This window comes from Brassica rapa, chromosome A06, assembly GCF_000309985.2.
Source record: "Brassica rapa cultivar Chiifu-401-42 chromosome A06, CAAS_Brap_v3.01, whole genome shotgun sequence".
Classification (NCBI taxonomy): domain Eukaryota; kingdom Viridiplantae; phylum Streptophyta; class Magnoliopsida; order Brassicales; family Brassicaceae; genus Brassica; species Brassica rapa.
The window spans coordinates 9,666,079-9,677,859 of NC_024800.2; the positions used below are offsets into that span (position 1 = coordinate 9,666,079).

Genomic DNA, 11,781 nt, shown 5'->3' on the forward strand with positions numbered 1-11,781 from the left:
ATCCATGTGGGTGAAAATGCAAATTGATGTTCGTTTTGTGCATTATAATGCTACATCCAGATGGATCACCCAGCTGAATTTTTAAAAACTCATTTTATATTCTCACCCAAATGAAGGTGAGTCTTGATGGTACATCTGGATGCATAGTTCAGTCCAAAATGATAAATGACAAAAATGACTTTTGAAAATCAAAATATTATTTTCAAACTGTAAATTCTATTTTTTTGCATATACATTTTTTTGCTATAACAAAAAAAATACATTTTCTCGCAAAAACTGAAAACACACACTTTTCCGCCAAAACCGCAAGATGCGTTTTTCCACAAAAAAAAAACATAAAACACACATTTTCATAAAAACATATTTTTCGTCTAAACCAGTAAAACCGAACTTTTCGACCAAAACCGAAAAAACGCATTTTCCCGTCAAAACAAAAAAAAAACTCATTTTCCCGCCAAAACCCAAAAAATGCATGTTCCCGCCAAAATTCAAAAAAATATTTTCCGGTCAAAACCGCAAAAAGCATTTTCTCGCAAAATCGGAAAATACAATTTTTTCACCAAAACCGGAAAAACGCATTTTCTTGCCAAAATCGAAAAACATAATTTTCTCGCCAAAACCGGAAAATGGAATTTTCCCACCAAAACTGGAAAAAAGCATTTTCTCGCCAAAACTGAAAAACGCAATTTTACCGCCAAAACCGGAAAATAAAATTTTCTCACCAAAACCGAAAAAACGCATTTCCCGCTAAAACAGGAAAAAGCGCATTTTCCCGCCAAAACCGGAAAAACGCATTTTCCCGCCAAAACCAGAAAATGAAATTTTCCCGCAAAAACCAGAAAAACATATTTTCCCGCCAAAACCGGAAAAATGTATTTTTCCGCCAAAACCGCAAAAATGCTTTTCCCGCTAAAATCGCGATAAAAAACTTTTCCCGCAAAATCGTGAAAAAAACTTTTCCCGCTAAAACTTCAAAACACACTTTTTCGTCCAAACCGCAAAAACGTATTTTCCGCCAAAACCATAAAAATGCACTTTTTCGCGAAAACACATATTTCCTCAAAAACCGCAAAAATATTTTCAGCAAAAACCGTAAAAATGCTATTTTTCCGCCGAAACGTAAAAAAATATATTTTAGTCATTTTATTAACAAGTCTACCTGGATGCAGATGAAAGTTAAAAAATGAAAAGCAAACGAACATAGTTGCATTCAGATGATTCATCTGGATGCATGAACGAAATGAAGAAACGAACAACACCTAGATGGAGCATCTGGATAAGACATCTAGATGGACCATCTGGATGCATCTTCCAGATGTACAAACGAACAGGACCTTTGTTATTTTGTTTCCCATTCATTAACAAGGAAAGAGGCGAATGTATCAGTCGTTTACATTTTAGAAGACCGGTTTATACTTTTATGTATGTTCAATCTAGTAAAACCAAATTTACCTAACTGAAATAGGAAAAAGACTATAATTTGGTTTTAGTATATCTGTTAATTATTAAAAACCGTAATATAAAACATATAAAATAAAATTGAATGATTAAAACATATAAAATAAAATGCAATTGAATGATTAAAACATATAAAATAAAATTCGAACTGATGCAATTGAATGATTAAAACATATAAAATAAAATTCATAAATTTTATAAGAACTAAATATAGTGTTACCAATTTTTTTTTTTTACTAATTTATAATAATATAAAATAAAATTCATAAATAATTATAAGAAGTAAATATAGTTATGAGTTTTGGTTAAAGCAAAATAAACTGAATACCAAAGATATTCAAACAAGACCAAACCATAATATAATTTAATATAAAGATGAACTTTTATAAACTGAATAATTGAGGAAAATCAAAATGTGGTCTAAATTAATCACCCTACTTAGAACTAGGTATTTTGTCCGCACATGCGGACATAATTATTTTACAGATATTTATTAATATATAAGTATTAATTCAAAAGTCAGCATAATAAGTTACTGTTTATATTTTCAAAAAATTAAATTGAACATCAAATTATTTATATATGAAAAAGATTTTGTATCAAAATATATATGATTTTTATTGCATTTAGAAAAAATAGAAAATCAAATGTAATATTATTATTCTTAAATCTTTTTATACACTCACTATATTCATCATATTTTATTTTTGTTTTATTTATTTATTTATTAGTTATCAAGATCTTCAGTTTCATCTTTGTTGTCCAAATTTTATGATATTAATTTATAATTGGATATCAAATAAACATATATAATTTTCACTAAGAGTATCATGATTCTTAATCCAAACCAATACAGAAAATACACCACTTGATTCCTAAATAAAATAATAAAAGAAATATACCTTTTATAGAATAAATTTTCAGCGGTAAATTTTAATAGGTTTACTTTCGATATGTCTTCATATAAGGTTTAAACTTTATCAAATATAATTATACCAATATACAATTTAGAACTACTTACTCTAATATAGAAAATTATAACTGTAATATAAGATTTCATATGTACTTTTTAGTTTAACGGAAGTAACACCGACTTTGGAAAGAAATGCTCTGTGTATTAGATTATTCAGAGAAACATAGTGATCATATTTAAAATAATTTATTATTAATTATTAATATATATCTACATAAATAAACACAAGAATTTAATTGTTATATTTCTTTCAATCTCTTCAACTAGTACATGAGCTGTCACACGGATAAAGGAAAATTATGTACTATCAAATAAATATTAAGCTTATGTAACTAAATAATCAAAAAATTAAATATAAATTATATTATAGAGATTATTCAAAATAATGATTTTATTGAAATATGATAAATAAGAAAACTATGCATTAATTAAAAGTATCACAAATCAACAAAATTGCCTACAATCATGGAAAAGATGACAAATCACATGGATAAATAAAAAATCTATACTAACAAATAAATATTAAGCTTATGTAACTAAATAATTAAAATTTAAATTTAAATTAGGGCAATTCTCTCAAATAGTCATTTTTATGTTTTTGTCACAAATATATTTTTCAAGAAAGAAAATGACTAAAATAGCCTATTTTATTATGTAATAAAGATTTTCTAAATAATGACTTAGTTAAAATAATTTAAAATATGAACTAAAATTATTGAAAATATGACAGATAACTAAAATTGCCTTAGATCATAGAAAATAAGATAAATCATAAAAATTGCTTCATAGATAATAGTCCTGGGGATAATAGTATAGATGAGGCCTAATAACACAAGCAATTATAATAGGCCTATTTGGGGCCTAATATAAACACAAAACTTATGAAGGAAAAATCAAAGAAATTTCTGCGCAGATCTTGGGGGATTGTGGCATCTTCGTGGCTGCGTGTGTACGACGTTGCCACGAAGAAGAAGAAGATGGATTACCGGAACAAGCTTGTTCTTGCTCCTATGGTTCGTGTGGTAAGTTCAAAAGCCTCAAAATAGCTCCCAGACCTTTGCTCTTGCTCCTTATTATCTCTCAAAGAGGTGTTGTTGTTGTTAGGGAACGCTCTCTTTCCGAATGTTGGCGGCGGAGTACGGCGCCGACATTACATACGGAGAAGAGATTATCGATCATAAGCTTGTTAAATGCCAACGCCGAATCAATGGTGAGTATTGGTATCTTCCTCGCGGTTGTTGTTAATTGTGAATTTGAATTTGATTCATTTGGTACTTCAAGATTCTCATAGCTTGACTGGTATAGTACTTCAATCTGCTTATTCTTTATATTGTGGGATATCTTTTTCAGCTACTGTGTTTATTCGTTTAGAACTAAGCAAAGATGAATTCAAATCTATAATAGTTTTGATAGATATTAATAAGTTCCTCTTTAGTATTCCCCTGCTTATTTTCATGAATCATATAGGCTGCTAGTGAGGAGTTCTATCAGATTCTTATTGTACTTGTTGTCCCTCTACAGTTGCTTCCGGGACAACAGAGTTTGTGGAGAAAGGGACAGAGAATGTCGTCTTTAGCACATGTGATGAAGAAAGAGAGAGGGTTGTTTTTCAAATGGGGACTTCTGATGCTGTTAGGGCTCTCAAAGCTGCTGAGATTGTGTATGTTCCTAGAGTCATATTATCTCTACCAAAAGTTCATATCTTTTTATACGAATTTTGAAAGAATCATCATTTTTGTAGGTGTAATGATGTTGCAGCTGTTGATATTAACATGGGTTGTCCCAAGGCTTTCTCTATTCAAGGAGGAATGGGTGCTGCTCTGTTAACTAAACCCGAGCTCATTCATGATGTATGGCCCTCTGAATCCTTTTGCAAATTTGTGCATTTGTATCTGGCTGATCAGTTTTTGAATTCTTCTCCATCCCGCAGATTCTAGCTACACTTAAGAGGAACTTAGACGTACCTGTTACTTGTAGTTTTAAAGACAAAGAGATGGAAGCGAGAAGCGAACTGAACCTTAAAGTTTACGATATTTTCAAAGAGTTTATGACAGGGTAAGTTTATTTCGATTGATTGGTTCTCCTACATTTATGTCCTTGTGCTTTCAAGTATATTATGTTTAAATCTCTGTTATTGCAATGATTATAGGATCACAAAACTTGAGGAACTAGGGAATGCTGCAAACACTTTTCTTCTACGGTTTCAGCAAGGACTCTGTACGTTTCTCACTTTGTATTGTCTTCACTTTTACCACATTCCTCTCTCTCTCTGACACCTTTTCTTATCCCCAGGCTTGCTCAAACGCTCTCCAATGCTCACTTCGTCCACTTTGATCAAGAACCTTATCAAGAGCAATGAAACAAGACGGCTAAAATCGTATATAGATTCCGGCTGTATTAACATCGATGATGCTGCAAAAAGCACAAAGGCTTGTAAGTGATCAACTCTTTTAATCTTATGTGAAAGCTTCATTTTTATAAACATTCTGCTTACACATTTCTCCATTTTTTGTTCACCAAAACTACCGGAATAAGAAGTGCATACATCCCTATCAGGACTTTCTGACCATCTGATCAAAGGTAGTGATGTTTTTACTGTTTATCACCAGGTTGCTTGTTTTCCCATTGGTTAATGTTTCTAATCTTTAAGATGTGGGAACTGCAGCTCAAAGTCTGTTATCTGAGCTTGAGCGTCTCACCGATGAGGCAGCCCTTGCAATTGAGACTGCAACAACAACACAGCTAGATGTAGAATCATGTGATGAGTTACGACAGGTAACGAGTGATGAGGTAAGATTTCAACATAAACTTGTTTCTCGAAGAAACCAACTTGTATATCTCTAAAAAAATGGTTACAGAGAAGAGTAATGTTGTTTGAATGTGTTTGGTTTCAGGAGAATGAGATTGTACATTTTCTTCAAGAACCTGAAGTTACAGAGTACGCTACAGTTATTGCAGTGGTTTACAGTATGGTGAAGCAGAACTACGTTATGCAGGTGTGTGAGAGTTTGAACATTTAGATAATCTGCATGCTTGATCATTAAACTTTCAAAAATGTTACTGAAGAGAGACGGACACTGTTTTGCAGGAAAAGATTGTGAGATCGCTTAGTTTGAAGACATCATTTGATGAGCTAGATACTTACACTATGATGTGGTCATTGCGTCCGTTTGTAGAAGACAAGATTATGAACAGAGCATGGAAATGTATCTACTAGTACACACATTATTCAGTTAATTTTGTTTGATTAATTTGTTATTTTGCTTCCCATTCATAAACAAGAAAAGAAGCGAATGGATCGGTCGTTTACATTTTAGAAGACCAGTTTATCCTTTTATGTAGGTTTGGGCATTTCGAGTCTCGGGTATCAGGTACTTCGGATAGGGGGTTAGAGGATCCATTTACTACTTGACATATTTTCGATTCGGTTCGGATAGTTTCGTGTTCGGTTCGAATAGTAAAATTAGGAACCAGAAAATACCTGGAAAAAAAACCGGTTCTCATTTGGTTTCGTTTTTGGTTCGGGTAAAATACGGTTATTTAGGGTAAAATATTAAAACAATTAGAATGATTTAGATAAAAATTTCAGATATTTCAGAAACTTTGGATGTTTTGGATAATTCAGATACTTTATAATTTTCAAATATCTTTTGGTACTTTTAATAGATTTTTAAATTACAAATATATATTTAGCTATGTTATATGTATATACAATTAATATTGTTATATATTCGGGTACCCGTTCGGTTCTCGGTTCGGTTTCGGTTCGGTTCAGTTATTTCAGAAATATAAATATAGGAACCGTTCGAATATTTGAAGATCTCGGTCCGGTTCCGATTTCGGATATATTGGTTCGGTTCCGGTTCAATTCAGTTATTTCGGATATATAAATATAGGAACCGTTCGAATATTTGAGGGTTTCGGTCCGGTTCGGTTCAGTTATTTCGGATATATAAATATAGGAACCGTTCTAATATTGAGGGTTTCGGTCCGGTTCCGAATTTTTTTTGTCCAAACCTACTTTTATGTGTGCTCAAGCTAGTAAAACCAAATCCAACCGAATTTACCTAATTGAAATAGAAAAAAAATATAATTTGATTTTAGTATATCTGTAAATTATTAAAAACCGTAATATATATAATGCCAATAGTTATTTTGATTTATTCTGTGTCGTTAATTTTGATTAAAATATTTTATTTCTTTTTTTTATGTGCTGATAACTTATTTTTTATTAAGTTTTGTTAATTGAAAAGTTAAAAGTAATGATATTAATATTTTTATGGTTTAGTAAATCTAATTTCTAATCATATAAAATAAAATTCATAAAGTTTTATAAAAAATAAATATAGTAATGAGTTTTGGTTAAAACAGAATAAACTAAATACCAAAGATATTCAAACAAGACCAAACCATAATAGATATATAATATTTATAAACTGAATAATTGAGGAAATCCAACAAAGATCAGAACTTGGTCTGAATTAATCACCCTGTAATAACGCCCAATGGAAAACACAAGCAAATATAATGGGCCTAGTTGGCCCAGTTATAAACACACAACTTATGAAGGAAAAATCAAAGAAAGTTTTGCGCAGATCTTGGGGGCATCTTCGTGGCTGCGTGTGACGACGTTGCCACGAAGAAGAAGAAGAAGAAGATGGAATACCGGAACAAGCTTGTTCTTGCTCCCATGGTCCGTGTGGTAAGTTCAAAAGCCTCAAACTAGCTCCCGCCTTCGCCCTTGCTTTGCTGCTTATTATTATTGATGGAGGTGTTGTTGTTGTTAGGGAACGCTCTCTTTCCGAATGTTGGCGGCTGAGTACGGCGCCGACATTACATACGGAGAAGAGATTATCGATCATAAGCTTGTCAAATGCCAACGCCGAATCAACGGTAAGTATTGGTATCCCCATTAATTGTGAATTCCAATTTGATTCATATGGTTTTTATCTTCATGAATCATTCTTATTGTGTCTCTACAGTTGCTTATGGGACAACAGAGTTTGTGGAGAAAGGGACAGAGAATGTCGTCTTTAGCACATGTGATGAAGAAAGAGAAAGGGTTGTTTTCCAAATGGGGACTTCTGATGCTGTTAGGGCTCTCAAAGCTGCTGAGATTGTGTATATTCTACACTCATATTCTCTACCAAAAGTATATATCTTTTGAAAGAATAACTGTTTTTTTTTGTTCTTTCAACATTTTGTTAGGTGCAAGGATGTTGCAGCTGTTGATATTAACATGGGTTGTCCCAAGGCTTTCTCTATTCAAGGAGGAATGGGTGCTGCTCTGTTAACTAAACCCGAGCTTATTCATGATGTATTGCCTCTCTCTCAATTCTCCTTTTCATATATATCTGACTGATCAGTTTCTGAATTCTTCTCCATCCCACAGATTCTAGCTACACTTAAGAGGAACTTAGACGTACCTGTTACTTGCAAGATCCGCCTACTAAAATCACCAGCGGATACTGTTGAATTGGCTAGGAGAATCGAGAAACTTGGTGTACCAGCTCTTGCTGTACATGGGAGGTAATAATAATACATACACCATTGTGAGTTGTTAGTTCTCACTCCTTTTATATGCCAATTAAATTTGGTAACTGGCTTCTCCTTACTTGAATATAGGAAAGTTGCAGACAGGCCAAGAGATCCTGCTAAATGGGACGAGATAGCAGATGTAGTTGCGGCATTGTCCATTCCCGTTATTGCAAATGGAGATGTTTTAGAATACGATGATTTCTCTCGCATTAAAACTGCTACAGGTACACATGATAGACTTCAAGAGATTAGCAAATATCTGAGTTATATAACCTTGTTTTTTTTCTTTTGTTCCTTGCAAAGGCGCTGCTTCGGTGATGGTTGCAAGAGGAGCTATGTGGAATGCGTCAGTTTTCTCTCCAAAAGGAAAGTCTCACTGGGAAGATGTGAAAAAGAAATACATTAGAAAGGTTAGCAAATGTCTCTTAAGGGTATAACTTAAATTTTTCTGATTTGTGGGTGTTTTTGTTGCAGAGCATCTTGTGGAATAACGATGTTAAGAGCACAAAATACACGATAAAGGAGATGATAGCGCATCATTCTTGTCTTGAATTAGCAGAAGGAAAGTCTCTCAACAAAGCAGACACTTTGGCAGATATAGCGTAAGCTAACCTCTTACTTTAACTTGTGTGTTTATTGGTTTTTACTACAGAACGAATCAAATAACGGAATCGAAACTGTAGTCCACCCTAGTGGCTCGAGTCTTAGACCAATTTGATTCAGTTTTGAAGTCTAATGTTGTTTGTTGATGTTTCAGGAAGCTTTACGAGTTGGAAGATTACTATTGGACAGTGAAGAACATCCGTCCTCTGACGCATGATTTGGATTATGTTTTGTGATACTGAAACAAAATGCCACACTTGCTTTTTGTTTCGAGTCTTAGTGTAATCTCATTTTTATGTTTTATATATAGAGGGATCCCATTGTTTTTACTTAAAAGAAATTAGAATCTTTTGTACTGGAAGCAATTACACTATTGCAAACATGTAATCATGCAAACTTAAACTCTGCATGAGTCTAGCCTTAACCATGCGGAATTTGCAATACACAGCAACGCTGGTACACCTCTATCTTACTCCAATCGTTTCATCTTGCATGGCATTAAGCTGGATGAGCCTCTCGTTTTTTATTGATCTATTGCGAAAGTCACACTAGTACTTTTATGAGACCCGAATTCGGGTAAAAACCAATTGATCACTATACAAAATTAGTTAATTTGTCAATAAAAATAAATAGTGCGTCAAAATATGTATTAACATAAATAAATAACGCGTCAAATTTTGAATTTAACTTTGAATTTCTTTTGTTTGGTTAAGTTGACTTTGAATTTCTAAGTTCTCAATTTATTACCTAAAAACATAAGGTTAGTATAGAAACTTATCTTTGACCATATAATACTCAAATATTAGCCTAATTAAATCAATATACATGAGATATGAGAAATATTTTGCTAGCTGTTATTGGAAATTAGGTGGATGGAAACTCCCAAACATCATCCTTATTAATTTTGTCTTTTCCATTCACCCCGATTTCTTCCATTTCATCGATTTTGTCTAGATCCTCTCTTTTTTTCCGAAAAAAGCGTTTATTCGAGATACCTTATTTTCAACTTTTTTTACCACTTTTATTCTATTCGGACTCTTTTTGTTGATTCAACAAAAAAGTCTTGATGGATATATTTACAAGAATGAGGAAAATGGGAGAAAATACCATTTATTTTATTTCGACTATAAAAAATTTCATATCAAAAAAATGTTTAGTTATGACTTATGCTCTTTATCACAAACATATGTATTTTACAAATTATCACAAATTCAATTTAGTAATTTTTCTAAATTAAAGTCTTTTTTTTTAATATAACATATACATAACATGGCTTTTCATAGTGCATGAAGGGAGGGTAAGGCATGGTAAGTCATAAGAATCCGCTTTCTTACAAAGACCTCCTGCTATGCTAACGAGGGGTCTTAAGCAAACAAAGTACCAAGAACTTTGGATATTATCCGTTTTTCTATTATATCCCATTTTATCCTTCCGCTTTAGGATTAGCCCAACTTTTTTGAAATGGACGGAAGGCCTAACTAGAAGCTATTTGGTGCCTTCCCTTCGGTAACCGGTTTCAAGAAAAAAATGAAACCGTCTTCCTTTATCGGCATACGAGCAACAAATATAACACGAGTAAGCTTGATTAGTAAAATATAATATTAAAGATATTGGTGTCAGAAATAAATCTAACATCCGCGAAGCACGGAATAATTTTTCGGTGAAAACTTTATATAATCGCATTTCTCTTTATTTAAAGTAGGCATTGGCATAAAACCTTAATTCGAAATCCGTACCGAACCAAACAAAAAACGGATCCGTACACGTCCGAAATGTAAAAAATACCAGAATGGAGCTTGTAAGATAGTACAAAACATATTCAAACCCAAAGTGTTATTAGCCGAACCTGAACGGGTAACCCGAAAAACTTGAAAAGTTTCAAAAAACCGATCGGAACCCAAAGTGTTATTAGCCAAACATGAACGGGTAATCCGGAAAACTTGAAAAGTTCCAAAAAAAACGATCTGAATTCCAAATTAATCACATATATAAATATTTGAAACATAAATATATGCTTCCAATATTCAGTTCTATATTTATTTTGAAATGATATCTGAAAATAAGTATTTAAATTTTAAATAAGTACCTTAAATAGCCAATTCTATATAAATATTTTTTATGTGTTGCTTTTAAATTTTGGATTTAATTTCAGATTATATTCGAACCAAACCAATATAACCTGAATTAAAACGATATATGGTTTCTTTATGGGTTTTATGATGTGATACAAATTAGAACCAAAATCGATGTGTTATATCCAAACTTGATCCGTACTTACAAATTTACCAGAATGAGGCCTATATAAATTAGAATCAAAATTCAAAATACCCAACATGTATCCTAACGGGTACCAGAAAGCCCAAGTCTAACTTAAAGTGTGTTTTATGTTTTGCTTAATTAATTTTATATTTGATAAATATTTTACATGTTTGTTGAAAAACCAGTAAACTTGTAATCATAAAATAACAATAATAACATGTTCTATCATATCCTTAAATATTAATAATAGCTAGCTATTAAAATATATTCTATCAAATATATGCATTTGGATTAAAGTAAATTTATATATATATACCAGTTAGTATGCATATATATTTTTATATTAATAAATAAAATATAATTGATTAGTTATTTATATAGTGTTAATATAAATTGAATTCATTATTTAAAAATAATAAATTAGTTATTTAGTTCCTTAATTTTAAGTTAGAATATATATATATATATATATAAATAAGTTAGGTATAAATAGAAACCCAAAAAGATATGGTCCAACCTCAACTATTTGTAAGTAGATAAAAATTGCTTATGTTTTAGTAGTATTGATGATGAAACTTACTACGAAGTAGATGTCTATACATTTACTGAGAAGATTGCCTACTGATATGGATGTATGTGTATACACATGAAAACTCATAAATGTACATTGACAGAGATCTAACTATTTTTCCTTCTCTATTTTACAAATCTTTTTCTCTCAATTTTTTCTATCACATGGCTATGCCGGATTTTTTTTTTCATTGAAAAGACGATGACTTAACTTCTTCCTAACGAGAGATTAAAACAAAAAACATAAGTTTTAACGTACACATATTTATATATAAAAATAAGTTCGCAAAAAATTTAGATGTTTATTTAAAAAAAAAAAAATATTTCATATTGAAAGAGATCTAATTAGTTTTTTTTTTTAGTTTTTCTTGTCTTTTTGT

General features: G+C 31.6%; 1 protein-coding gene across 3 annotated transcripts; it reads left to right on the forward strand.

Annotated features, from left to right (window-relative positions):
* Positions 1-3,271: 3,271 nt before the first annotated feature.
* LOC103873037 (tRNA-dihydrouridine(20) synthase [NAD(P)+]-like) lies at positions 3,272-9,037 on the forward strand. 3 transcript variants are annotated; one of them, XM_018652529.2, is made up of 20 exons: positions 3,272-3,453; positions 3,536-3,641; positions 3,953-4,091; positions 4,173-4,281; positions 4,362-4,486; positions 4,581-4,648; positions 4,724-4,864; positions 4,970-5,011; positions 5,097-5,221; positions 5,326-5,427; positions 5,520-5,611; positions 7,040-7,133; positions 7,219-7,324; positions 7,414-7,552; positions 7,640-7,748; positions 7,824-7,960; positions 8,057-8,193; positions 8,273-8,379; positions 8,444-8,571; positions 8,727-9,037. In XM_018652529.2, the coding sequence occupies exons 1-20, from the start codon at positions 3,313-3,315 to the stop codon at positions 8,806-8,808; spliced, it is 2,229 nt and encodes a 742-aa protein (XP_018508045.2). In that variant the 5' UTR covers positions 3,272-3,312; the 3' UTR covers positions 8,809-9,037. The 3 variants fall into 3 exon arrangements, with proteins under 3 accessions (XP_018508045.2, XP_009149715.2, XP_009149716.1); XM_009151468.3 differs by lacking the exons at positions 3,272-3,453; positions 3,536-3,641; positions 7,040-7,133; ... (6 more) ...; positions 8,444-8,571; positions 8,727-9,037 and adding an exon at positions 3,704-3,730 and having other exon boundaries at positions 5,520-5,772; XM_009151467.3 differs by lacking the exons at positions 4,362-4,486; positions 4,581-4,648; positions 4,724-4,864; ... (6 more) ...; positions 7,414-7,552; positions 7,640-7,748.
* Positions 9,038-11,781: the final 2,744 nt, after the last annotated feature.

Coding starts and splice junctions, on each gene's coding strand:
- LOC103873037 (XM_018652529.2), top strand. CDS start 3,313: ATGAAGGAAAAATCAAAGAAATTTCTGCGCAGATCTTGGGGGATTGTG. Junction 4,092..4,172: donor CTCAAAGCTGCTGAGATTGT/GTATGTTCCTAG, acceptor TCATTTTTGTAG/GTGTAATGATGTTGCAGCTG. Junction 5,428..5,519: donor AGCAGAACTACGTTATGCAG/GTGTGTGAGAGT, acceptor ACTGTTTTGCAG/GAAAAGATTGTGAGATCGCT.